The sequence below is a fragment of the Prionailurus viverrinus genome, chromosome D4, assembly GCF_022837055.1.
Source record: "Prionailurus viverrinus isolate Anna chromosome D4, UM_Priviv_1.0, whole genome shotgun sequence".
NCBI classification, from domain to species: domain Eukaryota; kingdom Metazoa; phylum Chordata; class Mammalia; order Carnivora; family Felidae; genus Prionailurus; species Prionailurus viverrinus.
Genome location: NC_062573.1, coordinates 48,038,666 through 48,051,207, shown reverse-complemented (window position 1 = coordinate 48,051,207; position 12,542 = coordinate 48,038,666). Strand labels below are relative to the sequence as shown.

At 35.3% G+C, this 12,542-nt stretch overlaps 1 protein-coding gene across 5 annotated transcripts in view; it reads right to left on the bottom strand.

The window, feature by feature from the left end:
- The window catches only part of ZDHHC21 (zinc finger DHHC-type palmitoyltransferase 21), a 68,662-nt gene that overhangs the window by 30,001 nt on the left and 26,119 nt on the right, over positions 1-12,542 (bottom strand). For all 5 annotated transcript variants that reach the window (XM_047830430.1, XM_047830429.1, XM_047830432.1 and 2 more), the window contains one exon: positions 10,585-10,723. In XM_047830430.1, the coding sequence (XP_047686386.1) occupies positions 10,585-10,723 (139 nt within the window). The remainder of the gene's footprint in view (positions 1-10,584; positions 10,724-12,542) is intronic.

Genomic DNA, 12,542 nt, shown 5'->3' with positions numbered 1-12,542 from the left:
TAAAGCATTCAGGACACTTTAAGATTGGTTATATAGAAAGATAAACTATAAAGAGATTAACCAATATTCGAAGCTACCTGCAATCCAATCTTCTGGCTATTTCTATTCTTTGTTAGCCAAAAGCTAGGCAAATAATCCTGTGGCATTGTTATACCTGACATCAAATCCTTAGCAACGCTGCTAGATATGAGCTACTTGGAATAATAATAATGTATCTTCCTCGAAGAGTTAGCTGGACTGCTACACATTATTTATTTTCCTTCTCTGAATATTGGAAGCATTCCCTTTTGAAATTCTCTCCCTTCCTTCCCCCTTCTGTCAGTCACTCTCCCCATACATAGCCTTAAATGTAATTCATAGATTAGTTTCGGGCCTTCGCAAAAAAAAGGTATAAAGGAACCAGTTAGAAATTATGTGAATCTACTTCATCTAAAAAGAATTTAAAAGATGTCACCTTAGAACTAACGTGGTTATGACACAAATTATTAGTTGCAAAATCTCTATACTAATAGCTACAAAGTTTTTATTTCAAAAAGAAAACAACCTCTGATTTTCTCACATAGGCAGACAGTATTGCGTACAATAAGAGACTGCAAGTAGGTACAAATTTTAAAAAATATTTAAACCACTAAAATGCCTTAATAAGGTCTATTTTGACAGTCCTCATATTAGATAAGCTATTAAAAATAGGATATCTCAATGAAAAATGAAACAGCAAAATATGAAATCACCAATCAGGAGATTTCAATGAGCTTTCTCCATAGAACAGATTTTGTGACACTCCAGCATTTTTTAATCTGTACATTTTTAAATTAATAATGCTACGATAAAATTGTTAGGACAAAAAAATGCCCTTAGGGAAAAATACAAAAAGTACAACAGCACCTGGAAAGAATACTGACTTAGAGACAGCAAGAAATGGGCTGAAATCACACCTGCCAAGTGGTAACTCTCAGACTGGGCAAGTTTCAGACTGCTCGGAATCTCAGTCACCTTATCGATACAATGGGAACCATGCTACTTATCCTCGCAGGAATATTTTAAAGGAGTTGACATTTTCCACTAATCAAATGCTTACAGCTCCAGAATAACAGCACGTAAAATTCATGAAAAATACGACTAATGATATATTTATGAATCAACGAATAATAAATTTTTTAAAGTATACTAAGTATAGTGATACTTCATATTTAATTATAAAGCTATATTTTTCTAATATTGGTTTTGGTAAGTTAGCACACAATAAAATGAAATACACTGTTATAATTTAATAATACGCCATATGACAAGTGCTTATATTAAAAACAACTATGTGAAAAAGTCAAATATGAACACTGGTCACAGAAATTTCAATTTAACATCCATCTATTTTATGCATTTAAAATGCCAAATCATTCCCCTCATCTACAGGTTTTGAAATCTTTAAAATGATTTCATCCCAATCACTAAAGTAAGACATTAGTTTCAAGAGGGGTTTTAAAAGTAAAATTTAACATTATATTGGCATGATAAGTGCAAATGATGGTCAAACTAATTTGACATCTAACATTTGAAAAACTTGTCCAAAATGTTTAAGATGAAAGCTTATGATCTTCACTGATTTTGGATTCTGTGATTTTAACCAAAATGTTTCATTGATTCCCTTTTATTTAGAAAGATACCTATTAAGTTTCTGCAGTTTTTCCAGATAAATGTATTTTTTGTCTATCCAGAGTATTTTGAGATTATTTTAGCTATTATTTACAAAGAAAATAGTAATACTAATTCATTTTAGGTTCTTAGGCCTTCTTTAGTATAAAACTTAGGATATTTATCAGTATTTACAGCTTAAAAATATATTCTTATTATGGGCATTGATTCCTGCTGAATAAATTATCTCCTTAAGTTCTTACTACCTCCTTCCCTCATTAAAGGATATATTGAAATATTTCCTCAAAGCTTCACATAGTAAAAATATACATTTTTTGAAGTTCATGACAGGTGGATATTTTAAAAATAAAGATTAAGAAGAAACCCAAAAAGCACGGTTACTCTAAAAAAACAACAGGGCAAATAAATGCAAAGCAGTTAAAACAATCCAGCACAGAAAGAACTCTCTTGACAGGAGGAGGTTACTAGAAGAGAAATGGAAGAAAACCAGGGTTCCAAGCCCTTCACTTCCCAGAGTTTGTGAACGGCATGCTTTCTCTCTCAAGGCTCTCTTCCTTGAGCTTAACCAAGATGTACCAATTTTCTACTGAATACAGGTGGAGTGCCATTACAACAAAGTTTAAATGACAATTCATTTCTTCTTTTGTTTAATTAATAAACACTCTTGTCTTAAAAACAAACAAACAAAACAAAAACCGAAGGAAGAGTCGTTAACACTTTCTTTTCCCACCCAGAGAACCAGCACTCAGCTTTAGAATTTGGCTGGCAAAGATACGATGCTGCCATCTACCAACCCAAAAGGGTATAAAGAACACAGACTAAAGCTTTCACTTCTTTGGCTGACAGAATACAGGGTCAAAGGCTATGGCATGCCTTAATTGTGCTAATATTTCCACAAGAACGATACACAGTGATCATTAATACAAGCTCCAAAGATAATTAGGGACATCGGGAGACTTTTATTCCACATCTCAAATAACTGAAAGGGTCACAATGTGAATTAACCAGGTTTCTGACACTATCTGGCCAGCTTTACACACCAAGTGAAGAGCTGGATATAGTTTGGTTCGTTCGCTTTAGAGAAAAATCAAAAAGACACATGGGGGAGGGGAAGGAAAAAAAAAAAAAAGAGGTTAGAGTGGGAGAGAGCCAAAGCATACTAGACTTAAAAACTGAGAACAAACTGAGGGTTGATGGGGGGTGGGAGGGAGGGGAGGGTGGGTGATGGGTATTGAGGAGGGCACCTGTTGGGATGAGCACTGGGTGTTGTATGGAAACCAATTTAACAATAAGTTTCATATGTTGAAAAAAATAAAAAATAAATAAAATAAAATAAAAAGACACAGCAAAAACTTACAAAAAAATTGATGGGGCAGCATTGTCCGAAAAATGGTCCACTACAAAACATTATTTTTTTTTTAAATGTCAATGATAATAATGATGACTTTTGTACTGAAATTACTGGTATTTTTCCTACCTTTATTAAAAAAAAGTACAATAAATGTCATCATTAAAAGAAGCGTTGTAGCAAGAACAAGGTTCTATTATTTAGCCTTAGAAACATTTGCTGTACAGCATTATTAGTATTTTAGAGCAGACTTGACCTTAAAACCAATTGTTTCCATTATTGCCTTTAGTTGTCCTCTTATTCAACAAGGACTTCCTTCATGTCCTCGTCTGGTTAATCTCTACCTATGCTGAAAGCCCATCCCAAGTCTCATTCCCTACAGTACAACAGTGCTAGAGCACAGCGGCTAGAGCAGCACTGTTCTGTACAACCCCATAGGACACCTTTCACATAGACTAGGATGTGAGTGTTATCTCCTGGAGTTGCGCAGAAAACACTGATAAGAATCACTTGGGAAGAAATTTTTAAACAAAATGCTACTGCCAATGACACCTGTGAGGGAAAACATTTGGGGAAAGAACAAGGAAAAGGTACAATCCACAGTAAACACCTAAGGTTTTCAACTGAGACTCATGAAGGGCTACATCGTAAGAGAGAAGGCAAACTGAAAGTAGTCCTTCGCAAAGACCAAACCCAGAAATTATAAATCCTTACAGAACCTCAATAAATGCAACGTTATCTTCAAAAGAACTGCTGTATTAAGACCAATGTTCTATTATTTAGTCTTAGAAATATTTGTCATACAAACCCTTCGTTGGACCAAGATGAGCCTTCTCTTACTGCCTGTCCAAAAAAAGTAAGTAAATCATATCTTGAAAAAATAAATAAATAAAACAGATCTTCTACAGTTTGTCATATAAAATGGCTGGCATCCAACAAAATTTATCAGACATGCCAGAAGAAAGGACCAAATAATTGGAAACTAAGAGAGACAGAAAAAAAGAGTCAACAGAAACAGACCCACAAGTAGATCTCAATATTGAAATTGTCAGACGTAGACATTAAAATAACTTTAATTAAAATGTGCACAAGTATAGAAGATAAATAGGAGAATTTCACCAAACTAGTGATCTATGAAAAAGGGATCAATGAAAATTTTGAAAGTAAAAAATTCTAAGTGAATGAATAACTCAGTGGAGGGGTTTGACAGAGCAGAAGAGCTAGCTGATCAGTAAACCAGAATAAAGGTCAGTAGAAAACAGCCATCTGAAACACAGAGAAAAAAATAAAATACAGAAAAGACTGTGAAAGGTATGCAGTGCAGTGAGACCTCATGTACACAAAATGAGAAAATCAGAAACGTAAAAGCAAAGTTTGGCAGAAGCAACATTTGAAGTGATATAGGCAAAGAAAGGTCTGTAACTTAAGAAAGACATCAAGCCAGAGTTTCAAGAAATTACATAAACTCTCAAATAGGAAAGATGCAAAGAAGACCGTGAAGCACAATACAGAATAACTGAAATATAAAGACCAAAAAAGAAGGGAGTGCCAGTCCAAGGTGGTGACATGTGAGGCTTCTGAACTCAACTCTTTTCACAGACACACTGGATCTACTGCTACACATGGAACAATTCTCTTTGAAAGAAACCTAGAAACTAGCTGAGCAATTCCTACACAACAGTATACAACACAACTACAGAAAATCATCAAATCACAAAGAGAGCAAGAGAAGAAGGGAACAAAGGAATTATAAAACAGACAGAAAACAATTAACAATAGGGAAAAAGCAACTGCATACCTATTAACAATTACTTTAAATGTAAATGGACTAAATACTCCAATCAAAAGACAAAGAATGGCTGAATAGATTTCACAAAAAAAAAAAAAAAAAGCTCAACAATATGGTGCCTATAAGTGACTCACTTTGGCTTTAAGGACACACAGACTGCAAGTAAAGAGGTGGAAAAAGATACTTGATGTAAATGGAAACCAAAAGTAAGCAGAAATAGCTATACTTTTATATCCGACAAAACAGACTTTAAGCCAAAGACTATATTAAGAGACAAGGAAGGTCAATATAATGATAAAGAGATTAATTCAACAACAGGATATAATATTTGTAAATATTTATGCACACAACATAGGAATACCTAAATACATAAAGCAAATATCAACAGACCTGAAGGGAGAAATAGGCAGCAATACAATAATGGCAGGGACTTCAATACTCCAGTTTCAACAATGGATAGAACATCCAGACAGGAAATTAAGAAAACACTGGACTGAAACTACACATTAGAGCACACAGACATTTATAGACCATCCCACCCAAGAGCAGCAGAATATATAGTCTTCTCAAACATAAACAGAACATTCTCCAGGGCAGATCACATGTTAGGCCACAAAACAAGTCTTCATAAAGTTGACTGAAATCATATCAAACATCTTCTCCAACCACAATGGTATGAAACTAGAAATCAATTACAAGAAGAAAACTGGAAAATTCACAAATACGTGGAGATGAAACAACATACTACTGAACAACCAATGTGTCAGAGAAGAAATCAAAACAGAAATCAAGAAAACATCTTGAGGAAAATGAAAATAGAAATTGAACACACTACAACTTAGGAGACACAGCAAAAGCAGTTCTGAAAGAAGTTCACAGCAACAAATTCCTAAATTAGGAAAAAAGAAAGATCTCAAACCACCTAACTTAATATCTCGAGGCACTAGAAAAAGAAGAAACTAAGCCAAAAGTTAGGAGAAGGAAAGAAATCATGAAAATAAGAGCAGAAATAAATGAAACAGGGACTAAAAAGACAATAGAGAAGATTAAGGAAACTAAAAGCAGAGTCTTTGAAAAGATAAAGAAAATGGATTAATCTTCAGCTAGACACACTTAAAAAAGAAAAAGAGGACTCAAATTAAATCAGAAACAAAAGAGGAGACATTACAACTGACACCATACAAACATAAGAATCATAAGAGACTACTATACTATAAAAATGATATAGCAATAAATGGGACAACCGAGAAGAAAACAGATAAATTCCTAGAAACATACAACCTACCAGAACTGAATCATGAAGAAACAGAAAGTCTGAACAGACCAATTACTAGTAAGAAAACTGAATCAGTAATCAAAAGCCACTCAACAAAGAAAAGTCCAAGACCAGACAGCTTCACTGGTGAATTCTACCAAACACTCAAAGAAGAATTCTGAAACTATTGCAATCCTTCTCAAACTATTACAAAACCTGAAGAGGGCATACTTTCAAAAATCACTCTACAAGGCTTGCATTAACCTGCTACCAAAATCAGACAACATTAGAAGAAAAGAAAAGCAGGGGCACCTGGGTGACTTCAGCCCAGGTCATGATCTTGTGGTTTACCAGTTCCAGCCCCACGTCCGGCTCAGTGCTGACAGCTTGGAGCCTGCTTCATATTCTGTGTCTCCCTCTCTCTCTCTCCCTCCCCTGATCCCTGATCTATCTCTTTCTCTCTCTCTCTCTCTCTCTCAAAAATAAACAAACATTAAACAAAAAAATTTTTTTAAAAAGAAAATCACACAACAAAATCCCTGATGAACATAGATGCAAAAATCCTCCACAAAACATAAGCAAAGTGAATTCATCAATACGTTAAAAAAAATCATACACCATGATCAAGTTGAATTTATTCCAGGAATACAAGGATGGTTCAACATCTGCAAAACAGCGTGATACACATTAATAGAATGAAAAAAAGAAATCACAATGATCTCAATAATGCAGAAAAAAAGCATTCTACAAAATTCAACATCCATTCATGATAAAAAGTCTTAAAATAAGGTGTAGAAGGAACATATCTCAACATGATAAAGGCCATATATGACTAGCCCAGAGGAACATCATATTCAATAATGAAAAGCTGAAAGCTTTTGCTCTAAGATCAAAGACAAGGATGTCCACTGTTACCACTTATTCAACTTAGTACTGCAAGTCAGAGCAATTAAGCAAGAACAAAAAGGCATCCAAATTAGAAAAGTAAAGCTTTCTCTCTTTGCATCTGACATGATATATATAGAAAAACCTAAACACTCCACCAAAATCTGTTAGAACTACTAAATGAACTCAGTAAAGTCGCAGGATACAAAGTCAATATACAAATATTGGTTGTGTTTCTGTAAACTATCAGAAAGAGATTTAAGAAAATAATCCCACTTTTAACTGCATCAAAAAATATCTTGGAATAAATGTAACTAATGAAGTAAAAGATCTGTACAGTAAAAACCAAGACACCAATGAAAAAAATTGAAGAAAACACTAATAAAATGGAAAGCTATTCTGTGCTCATGGATTGGAAGAATGAAATATTCTTAAAATGTCTACTACCCAAGCAATGTATAGATTTCAATGCAAACCCGACCAAAATCCCAATGGCATTTTTTTCACAGAAACAGAACGATCCTAAAATTTGTACAGAATAACAAAAAACTCTGAATAACCAACCCTGAGAAAGAAAAAGAAGGCTGGAGGCATCACTTTCTGATTTTAAACTATATTAAAAAGCTTTAGTAGTCAAAACAGTATGATACTGGTGCAAAAACAGACACATAAATCAATGGAACAAAACAGAGAACCGAGAAATAAACCCATGCATATATGGTCAATTAATTTTTGACAAAGGGGCCAAGAACAGTCAATGGGGAAAGGACTATCTCTTCAGTAAACGGTGCTGGGAAAACTGGGCAGCCACATGCAAAGAATGAAACCATACCTCTAATCTTCTACATAACTCAGCTTCTCTGAACTTTTTCTACTTTCTTCCTACATTTTGTATCTCCTAACAAACATTTACTATTCTGCTGGTCTTTTGTCAACATTCAGTATGCATTTAAATATTTATTTAATAAAATCATGTAACATATAATATTTATATATATCTAAGGATTCAAATATTAATGCCTATAACCAGTTTTCCCATTTAAAAAAGTGATTCTTTCTCTAACTGGCAGAAATTTTCCAAAGTTTCTACCTTTCATTTGGAGAGGGAAATCAGTTTGTAATTTCAAATGTCTTAATCCTTCAGTTAAACATTACCATTATATTCTTGATTATCGAAATTTCTTTAGTCTATCATTGGTCTCCCAGTAATACTGTTAAATGGTCTGTAAAATTTTCATAAAATTTAACAGGCCAAAGAAAAGCTGTTCCCTCTTTTTGAGAGCTTTTATAAAGTCAAACATAACATAAACTGAATGTCTATTATATATCATACTTTCACATGTGTTATCTCATTTAATCTCCTTATTACTCACATTTTCCAGAAGAGAACACTGCAATTCAGAAAAGCTAAACATGGTGTCAAAGGTTATACATAAAGTAAGAAAAGTCAGGCTTTGGCCTTAAGTGTGTCTGCTCACAAAGCCAAGATCATTCTACTACCAGGGGTTGGCAAACTCAATATAAACCACCAAACAGTTAACATTTCAGGCTTTTTGGGCCAAATGTCTCTGTCACAACTACGCAACTCTGCTGTTGTAGCCCAAAAGCAAACGTAGACAATATGGAAACAAATGTAAATAGGTGTGTTTCAGTAAAACGTTATTAATAAAAACAGGTGAAGGGTCAAATTTAACTCAAGGTCCATAGTTTGCCAATCCCCTCCACTTTCCTACAATGCAAAACCCCTATTGGGTTTTCATTAACGCCACTAAATTTTATCTCTCTTTAAAAAAGTATGACCCTAATCTCACTGAAAACGAAAACAAAATTCTTTTTAATGTTTGTTTATTTTTGAGAGAGAAAGAGAGACAGAGTGTAAGCGGGAGTGGGGCAGAGAGAGAGGGAGACACAGGATCCCGAGGCAGGCTCTAGGCTCTGAGCTGTCAGCACAGAGCCTGATGTGGAGCTTGAACTCATGAACCCCAAGATCATGACCTGAGCTGAAGTCCGATGCTTAATCGACTGAGCCACCCAGGCGCCCCTCACTGGGAAATTTTATTTTAATGCTTTTCTTACGAGGCTCAATTATTTGAGATAGGTCACTCTTGGAGGAATATGTTCAATCTTTTACATAGTCTAACTATAATGCCAATTATACCAGAAATCAATCTATAAATAAGATGAAACATGTCTAAAACTACAGTACTGGCATGCACTAAATTCTCAGTGTGAAAAAGTCAAACACCCATAAGGTTCTCCCTTTTGAACTTTTTTCAGTTAGTATCTAATTTTAGTTGCTCAATCTATAGGAAATACACATAATCACAAGGCCCCACTAACATACACAGCCAAGCAACAATAGCAGATATCCTTTTAATTATACAAAATGATCATCTATACTAAAATTATCTAAATACGCAGAACTTAAAGACCTTATTCTTTAGCGAGACCTCCCACTCCCTTATTCTAAAACTTAATTAAATGCACCACCACTGAAATTGTTATTATTTAATACAAAAGATTCAAGCAGCATGAAATGACATGAACAGGAAAGAAAAATTCCCCTTCTCCATCAAGGACTGTAGTCTTTCTCCTCTTTCTTCTACCCTACCTTCCTTCTTCACGTGTGCACGTGCACCCACACCCTTGTGCATGCTGTCGTTCTGTGTTGTCTACCTGTCTGCCTCTTTCTCGGTCTCATCTGTGTGTGTGTGTGTGTGTGTGTGTGTGTGTATCTCTCCCTCTCTCACACACACACACCTACACACACACAATTTCAAAACACAATCCAAGTCCAAATTATGCACAAGATCAGGCTTCAATACCAACCGTATACACAAAACACAGAGGGTAAGATTCAAAAACACAAGATCAGATTCAAATCCCAGTTCTACGACTAAAACCAGCTGAATACTCACTTACTAGCTTTGTGCCTTCAGTAACTACTTAATTAATCTCTATTAGTCTGTTTGCTCATCTACAAAACTGGGGGAAACTGTACCCACCTCACGTGGTTGTTTTGTGCATTCAAGTGAGAATTGGAACAACATGCCCACTGCATGGTGTTGGTACTTGGTCAAGTACTTAAAACTTGTTGCTGCTAACCACCCCTAGTAGCACTATTTGGGGCAAGTCTTACTAAGATCTATTGTTATTCCTGTATACAATGGGAAAAGCCCTCCTTCCGATGGTATATACGACAATAACTTTTTAAAGAACCTTGCAAATTCTCATCATAATTGTTTAAAGTCAAAGGGAAAAAAGGTCCTTTTTCTCAAAAACGTAACATTCCCTTGAGAAACTTTAAAAAATTGAAGTCTGTTTTTATTCCTGAAAAGAAATGAGAAGTTAGCATTTTTCACTTTCTCCCTCATTATCGTAGATATTCTTAAACCAAAACATACATATTGAAAGACCTCGTATGTTGCTTTTTAAAGAAAGTCACTCAACACTAATAAATAATCATAAATGGATTTGGTTAAAAGGGAATGTCAGATTAGAGTCTACTTTCTCAACCCCAATACATTCTCAAATTCACCAAGTTTGGAGTATATTTTTGTTGTTTTTTGTTTCCAATCCTCTGCACTTAAAGGAACCACATGTTAATAACTGTATGCTACAGCTGTTCTAACATCAGTGAACATGAACATTTCTTACCAAGTTACGCTTTTTTAGTGGAAGAAAGTAATAATAGTGGCAGAAAGAAAACATCAGTGCGTAGGAAGTAAGAAGTTCTGTGTAGAAACACAACTGCAGAAAAAGCCAATGATTATCTTCGCCAACACAATTGTTAATCCTGAAGAAAAAAATGAAAACAGAAACAATATTTTCAACTTTAATAAAATGTTAATCTTGGGGCTGGTAAAAATAAACACAAACAACTTCATATTATGCTTGACTTCCCGGAGACATGCTAACATCACCTAAACCTAAAAGCAAACCGTGCATAGGAAAAGCTACACTACAGATATGCCTCCTCACGTTTGTAAAGCACTTTCTAGTTGACAAAAAGGAAGTCCGTGGAGATGATCTGCCTTCAAGTCACAACCACCCAGTGTGGCAGGAAGAGCAGATGGCAGTCTCCCCGTTTCACTGATAGGGGAGCAGGAACAAAGGAGTTAAGACACTTGCCAGAGGAAGAGACAGTAGCCAAGAAAACAAGAGCCTTCTATATATCGCTCTTCCATTCCAGCATTCCAGCTGTGGAGAGCAATTCGAACGATTGGAAGCAAAAGAACTTAAAACCTGCCGCTTTGACATTACTGCTAAGCATTCGCAATTTTTCTTACTTTTAAAATCCACCCTTAGTCGCTGGAAATAAACACAGATCCAAAAGTATTTACAAATTCTCAGAGCTACACTTCCACCAGGACAATAGTGAACCATAACCAGGAAAAAATTAACGTTATCATCCTAACATTTTCAAGGCTAATGCAAACTCAATATTTTATTGTTCCAAATTTATTTATCATACCCCAATTTTCAAAATATTTTACAATTCCAGCAGAAAACCCTAGTCCAGAACTATAATTTACTTTTACAAATGTTTTCATTTCACTATAGCATTATACTGCCATTGTTTGGGGGGGGGGGGGGAGATACAACAGGTTCAGTTCCTAACAAATTGTTGTTTTAAAGGTGTATCATTGAAACTACTTTTTAAAATCAGACATAGAATGAAATGGAAAAACTGCAGAAGCATTTCCTAAACTTAAGACCTCACGCTTTGTAAACGCGAGAATGCCTGGGTTTTGCTACTCGCAAGCAGGGCTTTCTTTCGCAAGCGGGAAGCGTGCTCGTGTGTGATCTCAAACACACTCTTCACCAGCTGTTGCTTCCATGACTTCTGCTCACCCCATTCTCCTCGTCCTGCCCAAATTTAAGACATAACTGCTATGATGATGGCATTCTTCTTAACCGGAGAGCTTTAAGAAACACTAAGGTACTCAGTCTATATGTAAGAGTCCTTTCAGTAACAAGCTATTCAGAAAGAGTAATCAGAGCCTGAAACAGAAAATCTCAAGGTGACCTGAGAACTGACCTCCAAATCTAAAGCTCTTAGGCAGTTACGATAATGCAGTTTCTGAAAATCTCAAAAATTCTCTTTGCTTCCAATTTACACTGCCCACTGCCCTTACCCTCTGACTATCTCAGCAATGCTCTACTAAGGAATTCAATCAGGAAAGTCCCTCAGTCTTTTTAAAGCCACTGGTCTACCCTCCTTTCCTACCTCCAACTCTTTCTACTTCCACTCTTCTTCCCACCAGGACTCTGAGAAGCTGACGAAAACCACAGAAGAAACCGACAGACAGACAGCTCACCCCAATCTCAAAATTTAGGTTAATAGCACATTTTGTTTGTCACCAAGTTAATCTTTATTCCTTAAAATAAGGAATGTCGCTAATCTCTACAGGACCAAAACATCTCCTGGTTGATTATTTTAAAGCTTAAAATAATGCATTCCTTTCAAAGGAAGGACCGATATCCAACTGTAATTTGAACATTTATTACATATTTAATTAGTTAATCAGAAACAGTACTCTAAAAAAGGGTATGCAGTTGAGCTTTTCAGTGTGATTACCACTTACCCAATAATACATGTTTTACCTAGCCTT